The 12547-nt window shown below is 41.8% G+C and overlaps 1 protein-coding gene across 1 annotated transcript; it reads right to left on the bottom strand.

Annotated features, from left to right (window-relative positions):
• Window positions 1–534: 534 nt before the first annotated feature.
• On the bottom strand, window positions 535–10024 carry pkdccb (protein kinase domain containing, cytoplasmic b). Its single transcript, XM_069152276.1, has 7 exons — window positions 9359–10024; window positions 8467–8580; window positions 6770–7041; window positions 6361–6440; window positions 5947–6054; window positions 1900–2076; window positions 535–1503 (listed from the first exon to the last, which is right to left on the bottom strand). Exons 1-7 carry the CDS (start codon window positions 9968–9970, stop codon window positions 1397–1399), a joined length of 1470 nt encoding a protein of 489 aa, XP_069008377.1. The 5' UTR covers window positions 9971–10024; the 3' UTR covers window positions 535–1396.
• Window positions 10025–12547: the final 2523 nt, after the last annotated feature.

Below are 12547 nucleotides of genomic sequence, written 5' to 3' on the forward strand. Positions count from 1 at the left end.
ATCCCTGCGCCTGCCATCCTGCAGACCTGCCCTTATCTCAACCTCACCAGGTTCCTCTTGGCAGGCACAGATGGAAGCCCATTCGTGTGTAAACCGCAGATTGCGCCGATTGTCCCGATGTCTGCCTTTGTCTTACTGTAATGCCCCCTCTCTCACCATGAGAAAAGGTTGGTGAGTAAGCTCATTTACATGTATTAATTAAGCCTCATAATGAGCTCAGCATGACAGGGCATTTGAATGCATTCCTCTGGTATTGTGCAAACTCTGCAGAGCTCCGTAGGTTTCCCAGCCATTCAGAAGGGCTGCAGATTGTAGATGTGGGGGCATGCGAGCAGATAAAGGACTTAAACACACACTGAAAACCAGGTCAGTGTACACATGCGGGTTTACCCTCCCCCACTGGAACCCACACAAAGGTGCTAATGAGAAATAAACAGGCTGTTAGTTGTAGTTACACTTAATACAATAAAAAATGCAAATGACCACAACTGCAAAAAGTAGAAAGAATACATTTATAGAAGTACAAATAGTCAAACTGTACAGTTACAATAAGTGAAGTATAAAAAAACACTGAAGTGAATAATTTTTCATTGAAAATAAAAGTTTCACCCACAAGGTGCACATAAGCCGTAATGCACAAACATGTAAGAGCAATTACATTTCATTTGATCATATAAATATTTATGGCCTAAACACTATAACTAAGTTTACAAAAGTATGTAAAAACAGGCTGCTCTGGAATGGTTTTCATCATCTTTGCTCATTGTTGATGTGTAAATGCTTACATGGTTGTTGCCATCTCATACCGCAGCGCAGCTAAGCCAAGGAACCATGAAAAAACAGCCGCAACCTCAGCGCATTAACATCAAAGTGTATTTGTATAAGAGCTTGTTTTCTTTTCTCGTCCTCAGGCTTCAAACGTTGAGCTGCGGCGGCTGTTCTTATTACCTCTTTGGTTTAAAAATCTGACTACGGGGACCCGGCCTCCCAACGAAAGCCAGCACACATGGCAAATAAAGGAAAGGTAGAAAAAAAAACAAAAAAAACCAACAAAAAACATGTTGAGGGCGCAAGGCTCTCCTTCCTTAATTGTACCTGAAGGGAAATCCCTTTAAATAGTAGCTGGCAGAGGCAGTGGGCTGGCAGGCAGATCAGTCACTGAGCAGAAGCCCTATAAATACATCACATTCACTTGCTCACTTCAAATGCCTTTCTCCTCCTCCTCGGCCCAGCCTCTCCGCTGCTCCTGGAAGTCCAGAGCCGAGCTGCGGTCCCGAGGAGGACGCCGTTCTCAAGCGCAACATTTTGCCGTACTTCCCACAGCCCGGGTGCGTGTTGCCTCTCACCTCACTCCTCAGCTTGACCGAAACGTCAATTGTTCTTTCCACTGTGTGCGTCATACTGCGGAAGTTTCAGGGACTTTGGTTTTCTTCACGTACACCTCTGACGTCCAGTCGGGCACCAGGTGACAGAAGCTGCTCCTGAAAGAGGCGAGGAGGCGGCCTGCGGGGCACAAAGAGAGAGGAGAAGGGAGCCATGTTAAACACGTCGGCAGCATCAATACATCAATACAGTAACATGTCCTGACTTGATATCCTTAACAATCGTGTATATTTCAAGCTTAAAAAGCATCATCAAAAGATGAAAGAGGATGTTTACTGAGCACGCATGTGGCAGGTGTGATTTTGTGAGGAATTGTGCGTGTTATTGTGCAGCACTCGTGCTTTTATAGTTCTTCTATAAAACCTTTCAAGGCTTCATGCACAAATACCTATAACGACTTTTGGCAACTCTATATACACACACACACACACACACACACACACAAGACTCGGCATCATGACAACAATAACACTTCAGATCAGACACCAGAAAAGAAAGGAGTGTTACTTTACTGACCCGTCCACGTCTTCTGCCCCGTTAGAGTGAAGCTGTTGCACTGAGAATGGGAGTTGCAGATGTACGCTGCCTCCCTGGCGCTGTGGACCGACAGCACGCAGCCCTGCTGGCTGTAGGACGGCCAGCAGCGGTACTCGGCGTTCCCAGAGGTCCCCATACCTCGCATCACAGTGTAATCTAACCACAGAAGAGGAGAAGCCACTTCAATACACGAGGCTACTGAAAGATTCTGAAGCGCTCTCAGAGGATAAGATGAAAGTTTAATGCTCCCTGCGGGGAAAACGAATACAGCGCAGCGCTGAAAGAAGAGAATACAGATAAGGACATGAAGACGAACTACAAAGAAAACAGGTTGAAGGTGGAGATACTGTATGCAGCTATAGAACTCCAACTGAATCAAAGGGATTCCTAATATGGCTATGATTGACAGATTTCAAGTTAAGAGATAAGAAAAAAAAAAGATTATATTCAGACATGTCACATTGATTAAAATGTGTGGTGGAAGCAGAAGGATCCAGTCTTGGTGTGAACATATTCAACAAAAACCTGCAGTTCTTGATTATGATTAAAAAAAAAAAAAAAAATAAAAAAAAAAATAAGAATATACGGACTAGTGACAACATGCTTCTATGCATGTATTTCATATTTAGTTTTAGCCCACTTTACAGGTCTGAAACTTCCCTAAACTATCTTAAAATATTTTCTGTATTTTTCGTCTGATGCATGAGCATATTCAGAACACATGTCGGATTAACATTTAAATCTTTCTCTCTTTGCTACGTTTTTTTTTTGGGAGGGGGGGGACAAATAAACAGGCAATTTATACTTGTTTCTGTTTATCAATTAATCGGTTATGGATTTTCTAAACTAATAGATTATTTGGTTACATTTTTTTTTTTTTACCAGATAATAGTTTAAAAATCCCAATTTTACAAAGGAATTTCTTGAAATAGCTTTTTAACGATCGGATCAATGGTGAAAAAAATCCCCAAAATACTAAACAGACTTTTACATGGGAAAAAGAACAAAAAGCAGCAATTGAAAATCTGGGATCATAAAACTTTTTTTTTTTCCCGTTTGAAAATGACCGCTGTTGTTCAACTAACTGATTCAGCAATGTTTCCATTTAAAATGTTGATGCCAAACCAGAACCTTCTGCATCTATTATAGTCTCTAATTGTGTCAAAAAATGCCATTTGACACCAGTTTTTCTCTGAGAAACTGTTGCTCCACACTAAATTTATATCTATATTAAAAAAAAAATAATAATAAAAAAAAAATCACTTCACCTTCCTCCTTCCAAACATTTGCATTACATTCATCATCATAATTCTTTCAGTCAGACGTCCTGAGGATCTGCACTTAAATCATCTGCTACACATTAGCAGCAGCCATGAGAGAAAAGCATGCGCACGTATGCCTGGACGAGCACTCACTCCAGAAACGGACAAAAGCCTCGTCTGTGAGCCCGTACGGAGGAGGCACACTGTTACAAACTGTTAACCTTCCTAAATGGCAGGAGGTGGTGTGTGTGTGTGTGGGGGAGTATTGTTAAGAGGAAAAAGACACGAGGATCTGCCTTTTGGGTCTGAGAAAAGGGAACAAGGAAAAGGAGTGTTTAGAGGATCCTTCTCGGGGGAGAAAAAAAAAAAAAAAAAAAGAGGCCTGCTGGGGAGTTAAAGGGTGGCAGACCTCAGCTGTAAGGAAGACAAAGACGTGAACATAACGTCTCTGTCTTCAAGATGAAGAACAGGCTTCCTTTTCATATTAACATACAGAATATCAAGTAGATTTTCATTCATGACAGTGGTCCTAAAGAAAGACTTTTCCTTTCTGTTCACAGCTAAATTTAAACTTGCAGTAGTTTTAAGAGACTACATCTTCACCACATTGTGGCCTCCTCCATCACAGCGACATCTCATCACATCAGCAGTGGAAAAGTTACATCCACATTACTGATGAATCTCCATCTGTCAGCAATTTCAAATTAAGGCTACACACACAAACACACACACACACACACACACACACACACACACACACACACACACACACACACACACACACACACACACACACACACACACACACACACACACACAGACTTTGAGCTGCTTTGCCGTTCGGCTTCTTTTCTTACGCTTTGTTGGGTGTTTGGCTGCAAATCCCTTTTTCTCTTTAGAGGGTTACAGATGTTAATGAGTCCATTCGGTTTTTAAAACTCAATCACACAATGATGAATTTTATGTTCTACATTCTATGTTTTGGAGAAGTACACTTATTTGGTAATTTGGTGAAAGTTAAATGTTAACATTTTTAAACATGAAGCAGCTGTTTAGTTTAGCTTGGTGACTAGAAACGGGGAAAAAAGCCTGACTATGTCTAACAGTGAACAATCTGCCTCCCAAAAAGGGATGTCAGAAAGTACCCATACACTTGAGTATCGCGATAATTTACTTTACAGTATCGATTCTCAAAAACAATGTATTGATTTTTAATGAATAGTTTACATGCAAAGATTTGCTGCCAAAGCTGATTAAATTTGTGTTTAAACTCCTGACTGCTATCCTGGTGTTGTAATCCATCTTCAGCCATTTGATTCTTCCACTCTAATGTAACAATGTAAACTGAGACAGGAAGTAGTGTAAGGGTGCACCGCTAACGTTTGTTAGTTTTCCTGAAATTCAATTAAAAAAATTTTTTTTTTTAAATTGCAATATATTGCCTTCCTTACAGTATCGCAAAACATCACAATACATTGAATCGTAACTCCTGCATCATGATACGTATTGTATTGCCACATTCTGGCCAAGACAAAGCCCTGCTACCAACACGGCTGAAGATCACTAGTTATCTCTCCTTTACTTAATCTGTATAAAAAAAAACAAAAGGCTAAACACAACCAGAAGAGACTTGAAACAAAATCTCTTCAACTAAAAAGAAAGTCTTTTAACCTTTGGACAGAGTCAGGCTGACTGTGTCCCCATTTATGTGATACATTACGCTAAGCAGCTGTTAGGTGTGTATTCACTGGACAGATACTTACTGTATAAGGTTGTTAATCTTCTCAACTCAGTGAGTGCATTATTAGTTTTATTATATGTGCAACTAGAAACTCAGCTAAACTGGACTTTACTAAACTAAAAACAAAAGCAGGCTTGTCCTCCCTCTAAAAAAACACCTCTGTTTCAGCTAAACCCACGACAGGGTAAAATAATATACACACACACTTTTTTTTTTAAAGTCTTATCACACACACTCAGCAGCAGCATTTGAGTCCTGGCACCTCCTTGTTAAGCTGAAACGTTCCCTCCCGGTGGCTGCCTCAGCACCCCGGCCTCTTTACCCTGAATCTGTGATTAAATTCACAAAGCACTGCTATATAAACAGTCCAGCATCTGGGGGGATGGAAAATCTCACCACAGGAACGCAGCCAGTCATTCTGTTATTAATATTTCATACGGCTGAGAGGAGCGGCGGGGGACGGGGGGAGGACGGGGGGCTGCAGTAGAGGCGAGTTGGGGAGAAGAAATGTGGAGGACTTTCAGCGCTTATACCCAGAAAACACAAGAGAGGGACAAATACGTTTGTAAAAGGTTTGTTAATACAACTGCTCTGAAATATGTAACTTTCTGAATATATAATCATTATTAAAATCTAGAAAATCCAAAAAGCTGAAGAATAACTTAACGTGTTCCAATCCTTGTGTGTTTTTTTTTTTTTTTTAAATGAACGCCGACTGCACTTCCTGAGCCAGAGACATGCAGATTTAATCCCACTTTGTCGGTCTTGTCCTCTCATTCCAGCTGCCTAATAAACCTGTCAAAACAGCCTGAGTGGGAGATACAACCCCCCTCCATTTTTTTTGCCAAGATAGAAAAATGAAAACAGAGGTATAGATTGTCTGCCTTTCTCAAAAATTGCATAAAAAAAAAAAAAAGCCAAGCATTCTCTCCATGGAAGAAGAAGAAGGAAAAAAAAAAGAGAGGTCGACAAGAGAGCTCACTGTGCTTTATAAAAAGCAGCTTTCATTCCAGCAGCTCTTACCTCTGATTATTGATGGAGGCAGGTTGTCCAGGTGTAGGCCAGACTTGTAGAGGAGGAGGATGTGTTCAAAGGCCTCCAGCGTCTGATTGATGTCAGCTTTCAGCTCTCCTGGACACACACACAAATCCGTCACCAGACCGAATGCATTAAGTAGTTACAGGCAGAAAGTCAATTTATACGTTTTATTTTTTAAATTTTGTTATTTCTTCCTGAACTACGATGTCTAATCCCAGTCGTGTGATCTCAACAGATAACAACTTGTATTCATTACATGTCATGAAGCATCTTGTCGAACTCATTAAATGAAGCACTTAGACGGAGGCATGTCATTACACGACCGTTGTAATGGAATGATTTGCTTTCTGATCTTCGATAGTTAACGTTCCGTCATGTCAAGACGACTCTCGTCCTCACCTGTGGCGTTCATGATGTGGTCTACCAGGTGTGTGAGGCCGGGCGGGGCCTGGTGAGGCAGCAGGTAGGTGAAAAAATACCTGGGGCAACCAGAGACAACTCATTCAGAGACAGAAAGACAGACAAGCCCCATCACATAGTTCCCACAGAACATGACTCGTCTCACGGTAGTGTTAAAACAAACACCGTCCATAAAGCTGTCAAAAATCTGGATCCTTTTTAAAAAGGGAAAATCCTCTGAAACTAACAATGCATTTCCCCATCCAACCGCTCATTTCCAGCTGTATGTCTCAACTATCAACATTTTAGGTGTCAGCTCGGCCTGTAGTTAAGCTCCCATCCGTGTAGCTGCTACTCCATCCATCCATCACACGTCTACCATGCAGTAAAACTGTCACTTTTTTTTCACCTGTAGGCGTTGTAAATGTTCCTCTTCTCGTTCAAACCCTCGCACACAGCCTGCGCCGAGCAGGGCAGAGTGAAGTTTCTGTGTGGAAACTGCAAAGTGCAGTCTGCAGCTGTCTGACAGGCGGTCTCGTCCGCGCTGGCATCATCCAGGTCTGTGAGCTTCAGCTCGCCGGACACGGTGACGAACTGGCGGGGTTGAAAGTCCAGCAGGGCCACGGAGCCCAGAGGAGACTGGGACAGGAAGTGGAGGAGCCTGACCAGGTCCAGACACACCTGGAGATCAGACATGGTTTGGTTTTTTTGGGTGTACATTACATTTCAAATTTATGTTCATCAAACAGCAATCAATGAATCATTTTAGGCCTAGAGGCTACTTTTTTTTTTTCCTCCATTTCCAGAAATTTTAGATTAAATTGGGCTGCAATGAACAAAAATAAATAATAATAAAAGATTAAATTTACTATCACAGAAGACAAAAACAAAACAGCAAAAATTCTGCTTTTTAATTAATAAAAACTTGTTTTTGTTTTTTTAGATTAATCAATAGTGGAAAAAAAGGATAAATAATTGCCCTGTTTGTAGCTGAAAAGTCGGGTTCTACTATTTACAGAAATAAGGCTAAGATACAGTTCTTTCAATTTCTTTTCCAATGAAAATCTTTAAAAAAAAAAGTTGTTCCACCCCAAGAAAAATAGTGTTAAAAACCGACTTGTCTTGACGACACATTGGATCAATGCAATTAAGTTTCATTGGCTAAAAACGGTTCAAAATAAAAACCCTCAGCCTTGCTAAAGCAAGGCGTTTCACCAACCACATTTGCAAGCCATTTCCTGAGAGCATTTTTATGGTGCTCTTTAAATCCTATAATAAAAACAGAAAGAGAAAATAAGTAGGCTACCAAAGGCAAAATAAAGGCATTAGCCACGCGCTGACAGAGCATGAAATGCTTCTGTCACACTACAAACATAGCTGCAGTGTTAGGTAATGCCCCGAGTCTCCTGGACGTCACTTGGTGGGATCGGAGCACAGTAAAAACAGGGCTGGGTGAAACCAAACACCCCCGGATTACTGTAGGCTGCGCAGATGCAACGTAGCTGAAAGGGGCCGAGCAGCACCGGGGGGGTATTATGAACGGCTATTTGGGTGATGCAGCAGAATGAGGCCCACAGTGGAGATGATACTTGCAGAATGTCAGGTTCCTTTTGTCAATCCAAAACAAAACATGCATGCTCAGACATTTTTCTTCCAACCCACCCATTCTCTCGGTCTCTTTCAAACACGTCCGTGCGCAGAGACGCACACAGATTTGGATCCCCGGAGTGTAGATTCACTGTGTTGACTCCCGTGAGCATACCTGTGATGGGGGTTGAGCGGAGTATGTGTGTGTTTGTGTGTGTATTAGGGATGAGATGACATCCCCAGCCAGCAGTGGATTAACTACAGGACCCATCTCCATTCCAACCACGGCGTGATCAAATACACTGAGGGACAGATGTCAGGCCTCCGGGAGTTTCAAATGTCCGCTTCCCTCATCTTTCAACCTTCATCTCTTCTGCCAACAAGAGCGATGACCTGCACATGCTTTTACGTACAATACGCGTGTGTGAGACGTCCAGCCTCTCTGTGTGGAGCAGTGTAGGAGCTAAATGACCGAGCATGCGTATCGACAGCTGAAGAGCAGGAGTTAATGTGCCTTACCCTGAATCTGTCCTCCCACGGGCTCTGGAGCAGCTGGATCATCTGGAGAGGATTCCCCTGCTCCAGAATGACTGTGACTCTTCCTCCCTGGCCTCCTGCACAGTGGCCCTTAAGCTGTAGTGTGGGAAAAAAAAAACTATGGTCAGTCACAGTAAAGTAGTCTTGGTTGTAAAAAAAAAAAATTTAAATAAAAAAAAAAAATCCCTTGCTACCGTTTAAAAACCAGAGAAAGGTGCAGCTTTAAGTGTCTCACAGCTCCGAGCTGAGGCACATTGAGAGGACACCATGTTCTGCCAACCTCGCTCTGTTGGGACTTGTGACAGTAAAATCAAATTATAGCCTACGGGAGAATTGTTCTTGGGGAAATGAATCGATTGAACTGTCCCACCACTACTGGATTTAAGCGCCGAACCAAACTGTTTAACTCAAATTAGTTCGAAAATGAGCTGTAATGGTTTGAGTGAATAAGCGCAGGGAGTTTCAGATGCAACCAGGGATAGTAGAGAGGACAGAGGCACATTGTCTGCTCTTGCCAAACTGGACCCAAAGGTCACAGGAGGGTGAGGGAATTTAATTTAATTACATGGGAAGGCCCTGCAGAGCAAATGAAACCTGTCATCCAGTCCACTGTGTGTGAGACAAAGGAACATGTGAGCAGGCGTACATGGATTATGGAAAATCTTAACAAAATCCAGGAGTTGTTTCAGAGCTGAGAAGTCAACAGTAGCTTCTAACGACCCATATATTCCTTAACTTAATTAGATGTACATTATTATATGATGCTTTACCTTTTGGGGTCTTACTTTAATTATTTACATTTAATTTCAATGGAAAACTTGTTTTCTTAAAAGGGCTTTAAATGTAGATACCCGAGAAAGAGAAGACACTTCACCTTTATGACGTTTGGATGCTGCAGCCTTTGCAACAGCACTATTTCTTTCTTTAACTTGTAAGAAACGAGCTCACGGCAGCCTTGAGGATCCTTAAAATCCTCCACACACTTGCCCATGTCTATGCCCAGCTCGTTGACGAGTTTTAAGGCCACCGGCTGACCTCCGGCTAGGTTCACTTTGACAACAAGTTTGGTGTATCCAGACCCGAGGATCTCCACAGCCTGCATGTCCACCAGAGAATCACAACCCATTTCATCCAGATGCGCTTTCCTGGAACCAAGTGTGATCTCATTCCACAGACTGTAATCCAAAATTGAGTCTAGTTCTTCATCTCGTTGGGGAGAAAGTCGACTTTCTTCTGGTAGTCCGTTTTCATCATCACCAGGTAAAAGCAGCGGAATTATTTCTCTTCGCCTCTCGCCGAGCTGGTAACTCAACGCCCCACGGAGCGACGCCAGCTCCTCTTCATCACCAAGAATAGTTACATTGGAAAAGTGCGATATTCTTGCTCCAAACTGTTGCACGCTGCTAACCAAAAGTGACACCAGGATAGAGAGAACCACGACAGCCAGAAGGGCAGCCGCTCGTAACGAGTTGCCCATTCCGGGCATTTTCCTCCCGTGGCGCGGCTACTGCTGCTGGAAACACGCACAGCCGCAGGCCGAGATGACCGCTCGCTCCAAGTGAAAGGGCTTCTGACTTTTCTGCAGGAGAAATGATCAGCTCCTTGTTTCCACCTCCCCGGGAACTCCCTCTAGAGGTGTGTCCTGTGCGCTCGTAACTTTACACCCACGCTGGACAACTTAGCAGGAGAGCCCGACCTCATGTTGCCACTCAGTGCTGCTTTCTGCAGCTGAATTTACAACAGCAGTCATGTATTCTATTTGAAGAAATACTTTGACCTGACGAAAGTATTTCTCACTCAAAACAGACACACAAAAGGGGGGAAAAAAAAAAATATCAAAATGCACTTAAATTAAGGCTGATATTTTCCGAAAGTGCTCTTGTTTTGCTGATTATGCAAAAGGTATTTAAAATATAACTTGTGATATTGCTATTACGTTCTTCATAACCTTCTTTTTGTGTTGTACTGTATAAGTTTTACTGTCTGGAGTTAGAGACGGGAGGCAAAGCACTGCTGTCACCTCCATAATCTGTCCAACAGGTGGCACCAAACCCTCTTTTTGTTTCTACTAACAAAACACAAAAAGGTGTTTCTAATCAACTCAATTAAATGACATATCGGATCAATTATAGTTCACAGAAACACATTCTCCCCTCTCTTTGTTTCCACACCGTATTATACTTCTTTTTGTTTCTCTGTTTATCCATCTGTGTTTGTTTCACAGAGCTTGAAGCTGCTCTGAAGCTTTAATGAAGCGTGTTCCTTCGCATCACCATTCATGGGCAGAAATCTGCCACAGGAAATTACCATGGCTGTCACCTCAGCACCAGCCACAAGCCAACCCCCTCTCCTCAGTTTCTCATTATATGTGTGTGTGTGTGTGTGTGTGTGTGTGTGTGTGTGTGTGTGTGTGTGTGCGGGCTGAGCAGCTAAACAGTGCAAGTTAATCAGTGTCTGAAGTCAACAAGGCTTTAGCTGTGTCAGCTGCCACACAGGCTGTTCAGAAAACTCCATGCCAACCACCAACACATCAGGCTTTTGTTCAATATCAAAGACAGTATTTCACAAAAAATACTCCAAACCTGAACATGGATTTTGTAAAGAAAGTTCTCTATAAATCCGAGCAGACTTAATCAGCTGAGTGATTCACTGTCTCATCTATTGTTTTGAATCAGTCGGCTCAGATGTTCACTCAGACTATTTTACTATGTATGAATCAGAGCTGAACATCATGAATCACTGATGCACTAACAGATAAAAAAAAATTGCCTACGGCATTGAGATAGAAATAAAGACACCATCTCCACCGTCTCTGCTTCTGTTTTAATGAAACCGAACTATGATATCTCCTTCAAAACTTTCTCACACTTCTTTTTTCCCAATCTTTGCCTTTCTTCCAATAAATCATTTGCTTTCTTCCCCCCCGATGGCCCCTCAGACACAGAGGCCCAGTGCCATGATTCATATTTATAACCAGAGCCAGGCCAGCGGCCGCCTCATTAGCAGAGAGTCACACAGGTCTGCTGTGTCACAGGTTTTTTTTTGGCTGGTTCTCACATCTTAATAAGTATCTCAAAATCTCCCCTCCCCTGTCTCCTCTCCACTCCTCTCCTCTCCTCTCCTCTCTTCTCCTCTCCTCTCCTCTCCTCTCCTCTCCTCTCCTCTCCTCTCTAGCCTCTTTACATTTGTTGTTACATTGCATTATGAGAAAGAAATATTTGAATGTTGTTGTTCAAGTGATCCTAATTCTGGATGTTAAGTTCCTAAAAGAAAACGTAACCCAGGTATAAATGATGCAATGTTTTCTGGGAAGGTTCTAAGCGGGAAGGTTTTGTTGTTCCCACAATGTTCTTCTCGTTATCCTCTAAAATAATAACATTCTGGGAGCATTAAAAGGATTTGCAACTGAAAACATGTCAGGAGTTAGGACATGATGTTCTGACACTGTTTTAAAAATATTTTAAGAATGTTTTCACAAATTTCTGTTTTAAAATGTTTTTATAGAACGATCTAGAGCGTTTTTAGGAAAACTAATTGTAGCTGAGAATACATTTTGAATGCCTTGAGGGAATTTCTTTAAACTTTAACACAAACGTCCCTCTCGTCCATCTGTTCCGTTCTCGTGAACGTGTTATCTCAGAGAACTTCTTCAAATTTGGCACAAACTTTCAATTGGACCAAGGATGTCGATTTTGGTGGTCAAAGGTGAGAGGTCAAAGGTCACTAACACCTTACATCCAAACCGTTTTGTGAATGCAATATCTGAGTAAACCTTGAAAGAACACATTTTGGGTTGCCAGTTTGTGAAAAATCCCTGAAAAGTTGATAGATGAAAGGTTAATTTCTGACTCAGCCTTAGTATTGATTTATTAAAAAAAACAAAAACAACAACACTAGTTACAACTTGTAAACTTTTTTTTAAATTTCATTATCTTAGCATAGCTTGGGTATAACGAAATTGTTTGTTATTTCACTATAATGAAACAAAAACATAAAGGAAGCAGGCCCGACTTTTTTTTTAAATTTTTTTTTTACACTAACTTTGATACTTGGATGCATTTGC

This window comes from Embiotoca jacksoni, unplaced genomic scaffold (genome assembly GCF_022577435.1).
Source record: "Embiotoca jacksoni isolate LCO1_2020_lvr unplaced genomic scaffold, fEmbJac1.0.p SCAF_18, whole genome shotgun sequence".
NCBI classification, from domain to species: Eukaryota; Metazoa; Chordata; class Actinopteri; family Embiotocidae; genus Embiotoca; species Embiotoca jacksoni.